This window comes from Bos taurus, chromosome 16, assembly GCF_002263795.3.
Source record: "Bos taurus isolate L1 Dominette 01449 registration number 42190680 breed Hereford chromosome 16, ARS-UCD2.0, whole genome shotgun sequence".
Lineage (NCBI taxonomy): Eukaryota > Metazoa > Chordata > Mammalia > Artiodactyla > Bovidae > Bos > Bos taurus.
The window spans coordinates 28,062,242-28,078,545 of record NC_037343.1 but is presented as its reverse complement, the minus strand read 5'-3'; the positions used below and the strand labels follow the sequence as shown (position 1 = coordinate 28,078,545).

The 16,304-nt window shown below is 39.2% G+C and overlaps 1 protein-coding gene across 1 annotated transcript in view; it reads right to left on the bottom strand.

The window, feature by feature from the left end:
• Positions 1-13,448, bottom strand: part of DNAH14 (dynein axonemal heavy chain 14) — a 377,701-nt gene extending 364,253 nt beyond the window's left edge. The window contains exons 1-2 of the mRNA XM_059875675.1: positions 13,275-13,448; positions 279-388 (exon numbers count right to left, since the gene is read on the bottom strand). Coding sequence (XP_059731658.1) covers positions 279-355 — 77 coding nt within the window. The 5' untranslated portion in view covers positions 356-388; positions 13,275-13,448. The remainder of the gene's footprint in view (positions 1-278; positions 389-13,274) is intronic.
• Between the last annotated feature and the right edge of the window lie 2,856 nt (positions 13,449-16,304).

The window sequence follows — 16,304 nt, the reverse complement described above, 5'->3', positions numbered from 1 at the left end:
ACCACCTACTGCCTTCCTGGGATTTCGCAGTTGTTGATTAGTTTCTCATACCCATCAACCTCTTTCACACTTTTTGGCATATCCAAAGTTGGTCTGGGAGAAGGAGTCAGTGTTGATTTGCCTATCTTGTCAGGAAGAACTTCCTAAGAAACCAAGGTTTTCTACATGCCACAACCCTCATTCAATTCTCATGTGATACGTTATATTTTCCATTGTCAGAATGGCTTATCACTAGCCAGGTATGTTTGAGATTTTAATTTAATTATATCTTATTTTACCTTGGTTTTGAGTTTCCTTTATCCTTGTTCCTGTCTTTATTTACTGGTGTCAAATCATTGGGTCTGAATGTCTCCATATATTTTTCTGAACAAAACTATGAAGTGATGAGCTGAAAAAATACATTCACGTTATTTTTAAAATATAAAAAATTATTTCACAGCTATTACTACCGATTCTATAAACTATATATATACATATATATATGTATATATATAGTTCCCAACTTTCCAGTAGGCTTATTAATTTAATACTCTCATTACCTTCAAGTGTTTCTTGTGTGTAATATAATTTTCAGAGCCTTCACTATGCTAGCTATCTTTCTCAGGGCAGTCCATATTGTCTAACTTCCTCTCTATGACAATTTTTTCCTTCTTACATTGATGTGTTTATATACATACAATTCTAATTGACCTTAAATTCTATACTAAATATAATAAGTTTTAAGATCATCTCCCCAAGAATAAATCATCAGAAAGAACTCAGGGAAGTCAACAGAACTGGAAGCCTAAGACACCGAACTCATTTCACCATTCACTAAGTACTAAGGCCACATTCATGTACTACCAGAATGCCTCAGATAGAACAGAATAGAACAAAAGGAAATGGGTTTTGAAATATGCAAGACAGAGAGTCTCTTTCTGATTACCGAGGGAAATTTAACAAGATACAGAAAGTCTCAAAATAAAGTAAATTTTGCATGGAAGTAAATTCTAACTAAATAATTTAAGCCAAGAATAATTTTCTTAGCTTTTAGCTGTGAGTTTTTTCAGTCATTTAAATACATTAAGAAATGTATGGAGGTTTCCAGGTTCGATGCATGAGACAGAGTGCTCAGGGTCGGTGCACTGGGATGACCCTGAGGGATGGGATAGGAGCAAGATGGGAGGGGGATTCAGGATGGGGAACACATGTATACCCATGGCTAATTCATGTCAATGTATGGCAAAAAACACTACAATATTGTTAAGTAATTAGTCTCCAATTAAAATAAATTAATTAATTAAAAAACTAAAAAGAGAGTTACCATATGACCCAGCCACTCCACTCTTGGGCCTGTATCTGGAGAAAAACATGGTTCAAAAGGATATATGCACCCCAGTGTTCACTGAAGCACTATTCACAATAGCCAAGATATGGAAACAACTTAAATGTCCATTAGCAGATGAATGGACAAAGATGTGGCACATGTGTACAATGGGATGCTGCTGCTGCTGCTAAGTCACTTCAGTCGTGTCCGACTCTGTGCGACCCCATAGACGGCAGCCCACCAGGCTCCACCATCCCTGGGATTCTCCAGGCAAGAACACTGGAGTGGGTTGCCATTTCCTTCTCCAATGCATGAAAGTAAAAAGTGAAAGTGAAGTTGCTCAGTTGTGTCAGACTCTTGGCGACCCCATGGACTACAGCCTACCAGGCTCCTCCATCCATGGGATTTCCCAGGCAAGAGTACTGGAGTGGGGTGCCATTGCCTTTTCTGAATGGGATGCTACTCAGCCATAATAAAGAATGAACTAATTCCATTTACAGCAATATCGAGGGACTGGAAATTATCATACTAAGTACAAGTCAAAAAGAGAAGGACAAATACAACTATCATTGTATGTGAAAACTAAAATATGGCACAAATGAAGTTATTTGCGAAACAGAAACAAACTCACAGACATGGAGAAGACTTGTAGTTACCAAGGGGGAGGAGAGTGGGAGAGGGGTGGACTGGAAGTTTGAGGTTAGGAGATGCAAACTATTATATATAGAATAAAAAACATCCTACTGTACAGCACAGGGGGCTATATTCAATATTCTGAGATAAACTATAATGCAAAGAATATAAAAAAGAATGTACAGATTTGTATAACTGAGTCACTTTGCTGTATAGCAGAAATTAACAAAACACTGTAAATCAACTATACTTCAATAAAAGTAAAATTTTAAAAAAATATGGTACTGACACAAAAACAGTAACTAATACAGTAACTAATATTAATTTCCAGTCCATCCATATTGCAGATCAATCGAACAGGATAGAGAGCCCAGATATGAACTCACACACATATAGTCAATCTATGACAAAGGCTTCCCTAGTAGCTCAGCTGGTAAAGAATCTTCCTGCAATGCAGGAAACCCCGGTTCAATTCCTGAGTCAGGCAGATCCCCTGGAGAACAGATAGGTTACCCACTCTAGTATTCTTGGGCTTCCCTGGTGGCTCAGCTGGTGAAGAATCTGCCTGCAATGCAGGAGATCTGGGTTCAATCCATGGGTTGAGAAGATCCCCTGGAGAAGGAAAAGACTACCCATTCCAGTATTCTGGCCTGGAGAATTCCATGGACTGTATAGTACATGGGGTCGCAAAGAGTCAACAAATCTATGACAAAGGAGGCAAGAACATACAAGACAGTCTCTTCAATAAGGGGTACTGCAAAAACTGGACAGCCACATATAAAAGAATGAAATCAGAACATTCTTTAACACCATATACAAAAATAAACTCAAAATGGATTAAAGATCAAAATGTTAAGACCAGATACTATAAAACTCCTAGAGGAAAACACAGGCAGAACACTCTTTGACATAAAACACAGCAATATGTTTTTGGATCCTTGTCCTAAAGCAAAGGAAATAAATGCAAAAGTAAACAAATGGGACCTAATTAAAACTTAAAAAGCTTTTGTGTAGTAAAGGAAATCACTGATAAAATGAAAGGACAGCCTACTGAATGGGAGAAAATATTTGCCAATGATATGACCCATAATGGGTTAATATCCAAAATACATAAACAGCTAATTCAACTCAATATAAAAAGTCTGGTTTAAAAATGGACAGAAGGTATGAATAGACTCTATTCCAAAGAAGACAACACAGATGGCCAACAGGCACATGAAAATATGCTCAACATCATTAATCAAACAGAGGAATGCAAATTCAAACCACACTGAGATATCACCTCAAACCTGTCATAATAGCTATCATAGAAAAGAATACAAATAACAAATGTTGGCAAGGATGGAGAGAAAAGACAACCTTCTGACACTGTTGGTGGGAGGTGTAAATTGGTGTAGACACTGTGGAAAACAATACAGAGGTTTTTAAAAAAAACTAAAAATAGAACCACCATCAGTTCAGTTCACTCGCTCAGTTGTGTCCAACTTTTTGCTACCCCATGGACTGCAGCATGCCAGGCTTCCCTATCCACCACCAACTCCCAGAGCTTACTCAAACTCATGTCCACCAACTAGCTCATCCTCTGTCATCCTCCACCCAAAAAAACTGTTAGAGTTAATAAACAAATTCAGTAAAGCTGTAGGAATCAAAATCAACATTCAAAAATCAATTGCATTTCTATATACTAACAATGAACTACACAAAAAAGAAATTGAGAAATCAATCACACTTACAATAACACCAAAAAAGATAAATTCTGAAGGACAAATTTAACCAAGGAAATTAAAAGACCTGTACATTGAAAACTATAAGACACTGATGAAAGAAACCGAAGCAAAACACAAAATTATGGAAAATTAGCTCATGCTCACATATTACAGTAACTAATATTAAAATGCCCATACTTCCCAAAACAATCAACAGATCCAATGCTATCTCTATCAAAATTCCAATAGCATTTTTCATAAAAGTAGGGAAAAAAATGCTTTGCTTGGAACCACGAGAGATCCTCAATAATCAAAGCCATTTTTGGAAAAAAGAATAAAGCTACAGGTATCACACTTTCTGACTTCAAGGTATATTACAGAAATCTGCAGTCCTGTGTCGGGAACCAGTCCAGAAATTCAAGCAGTCCAGAAATTCAAGCAGAAATTCAGAATTTCTGCAGTCCAGAAATTCAAGCAGTCCTGTGTCAGGAACCGGGGCAGAGGCCAATGTGTTTCTTATTATTTCACAATAGTCTATTGTTGGCTGGCTTTGAAGATGGAAAGATTAGTTCAGATAGAATTAATAAACAAATTCAGTAAAGTTATAGGTTACAAAATCAATAGGAATTTGGCCAAGATGGCAGAGAAGGCAGACCCTGAGCTCACCTCCTCCTATGGGCACACAAAAGTTACAGAGCTATTACTGATGATAAAGACTGGAATCTAGCAGAAAATACCTTTATCTTTAGTTGTGACTAAAGATAAAAAAATAGGAAAGGTACAGTTAAGTCTCAGACCCCTAGTGGGCAACTCACAAATTACAAATACAGAGGAGTAAGAGGTCCATGCCCCACATCAGCGTCCCTAGTCCAGGGGTCCTGCATCAGGAACATGAGCCCCCAGAACATATGGCTTTGAAAGTCAGCAGAATTTACTTTCAGGACACCCAGAGGGCTGAGGGAAACAGGAACTCCATTCTTACCGGGTGCACATAAAATCTCACATGTTCTAGGACTCAGGGCAAAAGTAGTAAGTTGAAAGGAACCTGGGTCACACCTTATCTGATGATTCTGGAGAGCATTCCAGGGAAGCAGGAGGCAACTGGAAGTCATCCTGGGGATACAGACACTGGGAGTAGTCATTTTAGGGAACTTTTTCTATCATGAGGACAGGGACACTAGCAAGCACCACTTTGGAATTTCTCTCTAGCATATTAGAACTCACCCCTACCCACCTACCTGTTAGCGCCAGTACTGGGATGCCTCAGGCCAAGTAACTAGCCCAAGTGCGAACAAAGCCCCACCAACCAGCAGGCTGGCTGCTATCGGGGTGCTGAACCCACAGCTGCCCCAGGACAAGACCCTCTTCACCAGAGACCCTGGAACCCAGCTCCCACTCACCAGTAGACCAGCACCAGCCCCAGGACCTACTGGGCCCTGTCCCCTCCTACCAGTGGGGGGAGAGGGTGGAATACTTCCAGGGCCCTATAGCCAGAGACTCCAGATTCCAGCACTGCCCACCAGAGGGCAGCCAGCCCCAAGGCCAGCCTACATACACCAGTAAACCAGCACTAGCTCTGAGACCTCCCGGGCCTCAGCTCCACCTACGGTAGGCCTAAATACCAGCTCCAAACCCTGGCCCCTGTAGCCATAGACCTCAAGCCCTAGCACTGCCCATCAGAGGGCCAGCACTAGTCCTGTACCAGCCTCACGTGCCAGTTGGCTAGCATCCGCTCCAGGATCACTGCAGTTTCACAGCTTGCCATGGCAGGACCTAGACTACCCTGCCAGCAGGCTAATCCCAGCCCTAAGACACCCTGGATCCCTCAGCCAGCTGTGCCAGGAACAAGCCCCAACCACCACCAAGTCAACACTAGCTCTGGGACACTGGTCCCTTCAGTCAGTGGCCCCAGGATCCAATCCCACCTCCTAGCAGGTTGACATCAGCTTCACATCTGCCAGGACTCTATAGCCAGCCACCTTGTGACCCTACCCAACCCCATCAATCAGTAGCCAGCAACCTCTACCCAAGGCAGGGCCTGCCTGGCAACCAACCAGGTCGGGGGCCAGCCAGGCCTAGTAGACCACCCACAAGTGTCAACTTGCCACAACATAAGGACTCATACAGCTCACATATGGCACACCCCTAAACAATATAGCTCTTTGACTAGGGGGAATGTTCGATTAGGATACATAGGACATCCCTATAAAAGGCCACGTTTCCAAAGTCAGGAAATGTAACAAGCCTACAAAACACATGGAAATAAGAACAACAAGTTAGGCAAAATGAGAAAACAGAGAAACATGTTCCAAACAAAGGAACAAGATAAAACCCCAAAAGAATTAAATGAAGTGGGGACAGAAAATCTACTTGAGAAAGAGTTCAGGGTAGTGATCATAAAGATGATCAAAGAACTCAAGAGGATTTGGGATGAACAGAGTGAGAAGTTTTTAACAAAGAGTTTAAAATATAGATGGACCAGAGATGAATAATATAGTGCTGAAATGCAAAATACACTAGAAGGAATGATCAGTAGACTAAATGATACAGAGGAACAGATCATGAGCTGGAAGACAGGTAGTGGAAGTAACTGAAAAGAAACAGGACAAAAAAAAAAAAAAGAAAAGATGACAATTTAAGAGACCTTTAGGCTTCCCTCGTAGCTCAGCTGGTAAAGAATCCGCCTACAATGCGGGAGACCTGGATTAAATCCCTGGGCTGGGAAGATCCCCTGGAGAAGGAAATGGCTACCCACTCCAGTATTCTGGCTGGGACAATTCCATGGGCAGAGGAGACTGGCAGGCTACAGTCCATGGGGTCTTGAAGAGTTGGACACAACTGAGCTACTTTCACTTTCACTGGGACATCAAACATACTAACATGCACATTACAGAGATCCCAGAAGGAGAAGAGAGAGAGAAGACATAGAGCTGAAAACTTTCCTAACTTTGGAAAAGGCTTCCAGGTCCAGGAAGTACAGAGAGTCCCAAACAGGTTCAACACAGAGAGGACCAATCAAGGCACATGTAATTAAAATAGTAAAAATTAAAGAGACTATTAAAAGCAGCATGAGAAAAACAACAAGTTATGTACAAGGCTATAAGGCTCATAGCTAACTTTCGACAGAAACTCTGCAGGCCAGAAGAAAGTGGCATGATATATCTACAGTGATAAAAGGGGGAAATAGTAATAATCTATTCAGTAAGGCTTTCATTCAAAGTTAATGGAAAGATTATGAGTTTTACATGCAAGCAAAAGCTAAAAGAGGTCATCACTACCAAACTAGCTGTACAAGAAATGTTCAAGGGATTTCTCTACGTGAAAAAGAATAGACCACAACTAAAAACGACAAAAAAATAAAAAGACATGTCAAGTCAGTGGGAAAAACTGATCTAGAAAAAAAGGACCACATGGGAATAAATTGAAACTGAACATTTTCTCATTCACACCAAATATACAAACAAAATAAAAATTTAACTCCAGTGTAATTAAGTACTTAAATATCAAAATTAAAACTTTAAAATATATTTAATATTTCTCTGATGGGGGAAAGGAAAGATTTTTAAACAAGAGTGTATATAAAAGTCTATATACTTAACTGTATTAAAATAAAGAACTTTTGATAAATCTCACTTTTAATAAAGAAAAGCTGTATACTGTGAAATGATAGCTGCAAAATATATTTGGTACATAGTCTGCAAAGATGGAAAAGGAAATGGCAACCCACTCCAGTGTTCTTGCCTGGAGAATCCCATGGACAGAGAAGCCTGGTAGGCTACAGTCCCTGGGGTCGCACAGAGTCGGACCCAACTGAAGCGACTTAGCAGCAGTCTCCAAAGATAACCACAATTCCTACATGCATGTCTATTTATCACAAAGTAGAGTCTATTCCTCTTTCTCAAAGCAGAGCTTGTCTTAGTGATTTCTTCTGACCAACAGAGACCTGTTAAAATAACTTTATGCCAGTTCCAGGCCTAGCCCTTAAGAGTCCTGCCAGCTTCCCCTCTCCCTCTCAAAGCGAAGAACTGTGGGAGAAATCCAACTACCCTGCTGAGACTACACATGCTCCAAGTCATCAGCCACACAGAAAAGTTCTGAACCACCAGACATGAGTGAAGACATTTTGAACCTTCCAGCCCCACCCAGCCATCAAATAAATATAGTCAGATGAGTGACCCAGGGCCATATGAAGCTACAAAAACACCCCTCTGAGCCTAGAGCCTAGAGAAATAATAAATCATTCTTGATTTAAGCCAGTGAATTCTAGAGCGATTTGTTAAACAGCAATAAACAACTGAAGTGACATCTAACATACATACCACAAAAAATTAGTCTCAAGAACAAAAAAAAGAACTACACTAAAAAAAAAAAAAACGACTAGAACAATTACACAGGCAAATGATATGTACAGGCATTTCACAGAAGAAGAAATAAACATAACAAGTTATGTTCAATGTCATTACTAATCAGGATCATGCAAATTAAGATCATAAGTCAACATTTCTGTAATTCAACTGGCAAAAGAAGTTTGACAACATCAAGCAGAGAGGATAGACATTAGTAGTATCTCTTAGATTGCTGGTAAGAGTATATAACCACTCCAGAAAAGTTTGGCATCTTCTTTAAAAACTGAACATTACCCTACATCTCAGCAATTACATCCTAATATACCTACTCCCCAAGTGGCGCTAGTGGTAAAGAACCCACTTGCCAATGCAGGAGACATAAGAGATGCGTTCTAAAAAAAAAAAGAGATGGGTTCTATCCTTGGGTCAGGATGATCCAAAGAGCATGGTAACCCCCTCAAGTACGCTTGCCTGGAGAATCCCATGGCTAGATAAGCCTGGAGGACTACAGTCCACAGGGTCACAAAGAGCAGAGCATGACTGAGGCGACTTTAGCACACACACACATACCTACAATGGACACAAGTTTGAGCAAAATTCAGGAGAAAGGGAAGGATAAGTAAGCCTGGCATGCTGCAGTCCATGCGGTTGCAAAGAGTTAGACATGATGAAGTGTTTGGCATGCACGCATACCTACATACACACACACACACACACAAATAAAAACTTTTTCACATGTGCAATAGAAAACAGTACAAAATCTTCCACAGTAGCCTTGAGAATAATATCTAAAAGCTGGAAACAACACTAAAAGCCCAGCACTAAGAGAATAAACAAATTATGATCTAATAATACAATGAAATATTACACTACAGTAAAAATAAAACAATTAACCTTGGTAAAATATCATTGGTAAGAGGAATTATTAGAAAACTCATTCAGAATATTTTTCTTTTTTGTAAACTTCAAAAACAGTTAAGCTAAGAAATATACTGTAGACATACACGTGTGATTTTGAAAGCTTTTAATACTTCAAGATAATATGAAAAGAACTAAATCAGGGATGATGGAGACCTGAGGACCTCCATAGTCACTGCCCTTGCTGAACTCTTGCTGAACACTCTAAAATAAAACTGCTGAACAGCTGCTGAGTTGCTGAAATATGCTAAGAACTGGACTAAAGAAAATATACCTTTCCCTAGTAACATATGAGATGTGCTTGATAAGCCGATTGCATATATGTAACAAATGTTCCTCCAATAAACAATTTGTTTAAACCCGCAAGAACGTCCCGTTCCCCCATCAAAAACTCTACCTATTTTCCTCCAGTGGGACACTGTTCTGGCTTCCTCCAAAACTGTGGTTCCCCCAATTGCAATTCTAAGACCCCCATTAATCAATTTTTGACCTCTTTATAGTTTGTGGTCCTTCCAGTTGACAATAATAAACACAAAATTCTTGAGGAGTTATAGAAGGCAGAGAGATAAAATAAGAGAAAGATTTGAAGATAAATGTTGCTAATAACCTACTTATTGTCTTATGCGGTGAATTTGCAGGTGACTATTTTATAACTTGAACATACAATTTATTAGTTTTTAAAGACCCATGCAATGATCAATGATGACAGGATGCCATCAATATAGTACAATACAATACAATCTGGTGCATATGAAAATCCTTACCCACTCTGTAAAAAAAAAAAAAAAAAAAAAAACAAAGAGGCCAAAAGTATATCATTTATTGGTTTGTTAGAAAAGTTACCAGCAGACAATAGGTTAATGTCTTAAAAATGCTGAAACAAAAATAACCGCCCATCAAGAAGTTTATATTGTTGAATATGTAAAAAGACTGAGATTATCACCTACAGACCCTCACTTAACAGAATAATTAAGGATGTACTTCAGCACAAAGTGACATAGAGATGAGATGTATACAAAGTGACAGAATGAACAATGGCCTCCCCAAAGGTGTCCACATCCTAACCACCCAGAACCCATGAATAAGTTACCTTACATGGTAAAAGGGACTTTGCAGATGTAATTAAACTAAAATCTCAAAATGGGGAGATTATTCTGGATTATCCAGTGGGTTCAACATAATCACAAGGAACCATGCAAGAGGGAGATAGGAAGATCAAAGGCAGAGAAGGATGTGAGAATGGAAGCCAAGGTCAGAGAAGAGAAGATACAATGCTGCAGGCTTTAAAGATAAGAGAAGGGACTACAAGCCAAGGAATGTAGGCAACCTCTGAAGGGAAGAACAGCTAAGGAAACAGATTTCTCCCTGAGAGCCTCCAAAAAGGAATGCTGAACACATTTTACACATTTTAGCCTTCTGACCTCCAGAACTGTAAAATAATACATTTGTGTTGCTCTCAGCCACGAAATTTGTGGTAATTCCAATTAACAATGGGAGACAAAGACACAGTTACATATATTCACTTATTAAATGCTCACAAAGCCTCTTTGAGTTAGGCACTAGTCTTAAACCCACTTAACATGGTATTACACTCACTTGACATAAAGAAATCAAAGAACAAAATAAGTGGTGGACCTGGATACAAATCCAGGATCCACACCATTAACCTCCATAAAAGTGGTCTTTTAAATGAAAGAACATTGTATCAGAAAAGATTACTGAAAAAACCATTTAAAAAAATATGTATTATGTCAGTAAACATAATGAAAGATTACATTTTAAAAGTTAAAATTAAAATACTGAAACAATAACAGTGTTGGGTAGGAAGAAGTTCAATGGGCATTGTACCTTAAGATCCTTGTTATTAAAAAAAAAACAACAGATGACTGTTATTGTCAACAGAAACAAATATTTAAAAAATGACTGACTTTGTCAGAAAAAATTTATGGACAAATATGTACTAAGGTAACACACTAAAATAACATAAACATAATCTATGGAGCCTAAACAGAGCTGGAAAAATAAATAACACATAGAATAACTGACAGACAGACAGGAGGAGTATAGATGATTCAGAAAATTTCAGCAGCAGACAGGGAAGTGTGATATACAAAAAACACAAAAGAGAAGTAAATCTGGCCCTGTTTCTTCAGTAATCACAATAATAAAAGTGGACTCATTCCATTTATTTAAAGACAGATTGAACAATCAAACTAGACAATGTAGCTAAAAATGTTGCTTATAAAACACATCCATAAAGCAAAAGCGTATCAAAAAGTTCAAAATAAAGAAATGGATGCTGGTGAGAAAGGAAAATGATGCAGTTGCTATGGAAAACTGTCATCGTACTTCAATAAATTAAACACAGAATTACCATATGATCCAACAATTCCACTTCTAGGTAAATACCAAAAGAATCAAAGGCAGTGATTCAAACATATATTTGTACACCAATGTTCAGAGCAGCATTATTCATAAAAGCCAAAAGGTAAAAACAACCCAAATGTCCATTAACAGATGAATGGCTAAAGAAAGTAGGTATATACGTACAATGGAATTATTCAGTCTTAAAAAATGACACAGATCACAGAATATCAAAAATGATATCTTGACACAGACCACAATACTTCTAGGATGAACCTAGAAGCCATCATGCTAAGTAAATAATCCAAACACAAAGGACAAAATTTCTAGAAATCCACTTGAATGAGGTTTCTAGAATAGTCAAATTTTACTGGCTATCAGGAGATAGAAGCAGTAATGAAGAGTTAGTATTAAATAAGTACAGAATTTCAGTTGCGGATGATGAAAGTTGGGAAGATGGATTGTGGTAATAGACACACAACAATTTAATGCCACTGAAATATACGTTTAGACATATTATGTCGTGCAATAAAGAAACAAAGAAACAGAAAATACTATACCATGCCAATGGTAATAAAAACAACACTGATTTAACAACATTCTATCAGACAAAATAGAATTTAAAGGAAAAGCATTAATAAGGAGAAATGGAGACTCAACATAATAATAGAAGGGACAATCCATCAAAGAGCTATAATACTTATAACTTTTAAGTACCTAAGATTGCCTCAAAATATACAAAGCAAAGCCTGACAGAATTACAGGAAACTCGACATTTCGCAAAAACATGGTGAGCTATTTCAACCTATCTCAATGATCTATAGATCAAGTGAGCAAAAAAAGTAGTACATATACACAAGATTTGACCCTCCCAATGAACAGTCTTGGGCTACAGTCCATAGGGTCGCAAAAGAGTCAGACGTGACTTAGCAACTAAACAAAAACAATATAAATAGAGGGAACCCTGTACCTAATAAAAGAATTTACTTTCCTTTCAAATCACATAAAATACTTATAAAAATTGATGATATGCTAGGTAACCAAAGACTTAATACACTTCAAAGATATAATATTATGTAGACTACATTTTCTAACATAAAGCAAATAAATAAGTCAAAAATAAAAACAGATTTTTAAAAAACTGTCTAGTTTGAAGACTTGAAATAGCACTCCTAAATAAAGTAACAGATTAAAAAGAAAATAAAAATGGAAATTACTCTCTAGTTAGAACCATTCAGAAAATATCACATATTTAAGGTTTGTGGATGCAGTTTTAGCAGCTCTTAGAATTAAAAATAAGAAGAGCATTAAATTAATTTAGTATTTTAAAGATTGCAAGTAAATAAAGGATTCAATAAAGAAGCTAGAAACTGAACAAGCTTAAAGGCAGGGAAATCAGTATAACAGAAAACAATCAAGATCAATAAAATTAATTGATTTCCTTCATCAACTTGATGAAGTTGAAAGGAAAACAGAAAAGTACACAAAAGGCTCTCATTTACTCCCAAAAGTAACAGACACGAGGCTGAAAGTGTTTCACAGGTGAGGTTTATCAAACAAGCAAAGAACAGAAAATCCTTATGATATACAAACTTCACAAGTAAAGAAGGAAAGTCATTGAACTCATTTCTTGAAACTTAAAGAGCAGTGATTCCCAAACAAGACAAGAACTGTATACTACACCAAAAAATTACATAGACAATAACATTTATGAATGTAAGTGCAAATATCATAAATAAAACATTAACAAATCAAATCCAACAATGTCTGCCTATGTACACATATGATACATACACATGTACTGATACATATCTTAGTGGAGTTTATCCCATGAATGCAAGTACATCTATGAATGTTAATAATGTAATAAAATATATTAATTCTTTGAAGAGTCTGTTTACTCACATAAAATCACACACATATTCATCTATATTTGTGTCACGTGTACACACATATGTGTAAGTATATATTACGCAAATTTTTTAAGAGTTCATTACTCACTTATCGGGGATATAAACACCAAGCTCGCATTGAGGCAGGAGTAGAAGAGAGCTCACTCAGCCTCATGAACAGAAACCAACAAGCCCTGCGCCAGGAAGACGAGCTCTTCGAGGGCAGGGACAGTCGTCTGACTGGCGCCTGGCGCAGGGCGGTGCACAACGACTGCGTAACGACGTCGAGGCCTTCCGTTCTCAGGCAGCCCCGCAAACCAACGGTCACCGGACCCCCGAGGTCCCGAGGTCCCAGCCGTTATGGAACGCAGTCCCCGAGGCCCTTACCTGCTGCTCTGTGGCCCAGTGGCCGCCTGGGCCCATTTTAGGGCTGAATAGTGAGGCTTGGCCCGCACATGCTGGAAAGGAAAGCGCCAGGCGAGGATGCCCTTGAAGAACCAAAGAGGACCGCCTGGAGACCCACCTGCAAACCCCAGGGCGCCATGGCTAGCGGTTTCAGGGGTGTGGTCTCAAGGCCCGCGCAATGGATGCTGGGGGCATGGGGCAGGATCAGGGCCAACACTGGACAGGCCAATGAAGTGGCCAGCGCCTTCTAGGTTCCCACGCCAGCGATATCACAGCCGCAAAGGGCATCACGACACTGACGGTGCAGAAAAGGGTGGAGGCAGAAATGTGCACTAAAAGCACATATGATATTTTGCACGTTATAGACCTCAGTCTAACATGTCAACCACTTGCACAGGAAAAACGGAGACATTGCAGAATGAGCCCCTCTGGGACCTTTGAAAGAAATGGCTTTTTAATATTTTCAAAACGTTTATGTTGTGAACAAAATACTTAATAAGTTTATTAAATAATAAATTTATTGAATTAATAAACTTTGTTTATTAAATAAGTTTGTTAAATTAATAAGTAAGTTCATGTGGGCATAAACTTACCATTTAAAAACCTCAGTTATTAGTAAAAGGTTATCTATGGGCATATAATATGAGTGTAAGAGTGTGTGGACTGAAAATAGATGCCCAAACTGAGAGCTGTGAGTTACATTTTGTTGGAGTGGGGGTGCTTATGAGGACTATAGTCCAGGACACAACCTCTCAGATGGCTCTGAGGAACTGCTTGCCAGAGGTGGGAGTCTGGCAGAGGTCAGTATGTATGATTTTGATGAAGGGGAATACATGCAGTCAAGCATACATTTTGGCAGAGGCTTGCTGCTAGTGCAGAGAAGGTTGCTGATAGTCACAAGGAGCAAATGTCTCTTAATGATTTTAGTGCTCTTCTAGATGTGAGAAGATATAAAAAAAATTAGGCTCATGAAGTCTTCTGAAAAGATCTAACTACCTGAAGGCCAGCTCTACCAAATTTCCCTAGAGCACAGAGTGCCTCATTCCTGCTCTCTGTCTGGAACTCCTTTCGGGATGTGTTGAAGGTCAGCGACTGCAGTGGCCAGGGACTTCATTCTTGTAGAACTGGGTGGTGAGCTACGTTGTTTGGTTGGCAAGCTAAAGGAATGAATCCTAAGAAATAGTTGAATTGTGTGTTTATGTGTCTATGTAAAAATGCCTCATTTCTTTTTAAATGTCTTATAAAAAATTTAGTAGGTGAATATCCTATATGTGACTCAACATTTCTTTACTGAACACTTACTATGTACCACACAGGACACATGGGTCCCTTCTTTATATTTCTTGGTAGGGGCCACAGAAGAAAAGCAATATAGAGTTTTGCTGCATTCTACTATAGCTAAAACTGTGTTTAAGAATAAACTTCCCACTATTCATATAAATTAAGCTTGAATATGTAATCATTCAGCACATCACAATAAAATTTGAGGATGAATTTGAGTCTGAGAAGCTGCTAAGAATTTGAATGTTGAGGGTGAGGAAAGACATTTTAAAAGGGAAAATCATTTTGCAAATAAGGTTACCTTACGTGCCAATAATCATTTCTATTCGATAAACTTAGCCAAAACATTAGAGTTATAACTCAATAAAATATCAGTCAATAAATTGTCTAAAACAGAACAAGATAAACAAAAAAACTATGAAGCCATCTTCTTCCCGTGTCTTCTCTGTCTCAACAAATAGCAGCTCTACTTTGGAGTCTTCCTTGACACTCACTTCTCCCTTACTCTCTACCCCAATTCAATTTATTATCAAGTTCTGTGGATTCTACCCACGACACGTATCTTGTCTATCACTTTGGTCCACCTCTACTGTTTTGGTGGTAGGCCAAGAAATGGCCTTCAAACCAGTACCTGCAGGGGAAATACTGAATTTCAGGAGTGTGAGGGTAGTGATGATTTTAAAGGAATCTGTTTATATATCCAGATCTTTATATATAGCCTTTGCTAATTGTCATAAAGATTTGGCTTTCCTAGCCTTTCTTTCAAAATTTTCCTTCACACTTTATAAGAAAAGACCAGCCCTCCCCTACCTGGAATTCCACTGTGGTGGTTTCCAGGTGTAAGAAACTCAAGGATACCACAGAGCCAATGCAGAAAAAGAAAAAAATTTAAAGGAAGGAGCACTTCTTTCAATGGTCAATTGAAAAGCATCTACAAGGGCCAGGAGTCCAGGTGAATAGTTGCGCCAAGCCCGCAGGGCCCAGCAGACACAGCAGGGAGAGGCGTGTACACCGTGTACCTGATGTGGATGGACTATGTGCTTGGTGGGCTGTGGCTGGACATGATTCCCCTGGGAACCTGGACCCGCCAGGCCCACGTCTCAGCCTGGGCCCACAAGCCTACATCCCCACACCCCAAGCCTGACCTCGACCCCTAGGCTCCTGCAGTACCCAGACTTCACCAGCTACTCAGATGCACCCTTCGCTGCACCAAAGGGTAAATGGGCTCCCACCGCCAGTCCACCTCTCTGGCTTTCAGGCCTCCTCTGAGCTTTAGAGGCTTCCCTGGTGGCTCAGAAGGTAAAGACAATATGGGAGACCAGGGTTTGATTCCTGGGTCAGGAAGACTCCCCTGGAGAAGGGAATGGCAACCCACTCCAGTATTCTTGCCTGGAGAATCCCATGGACAAAGGACCCTGGCAGACTATAGTCCACGGGTCACCAAGAGTCGAAC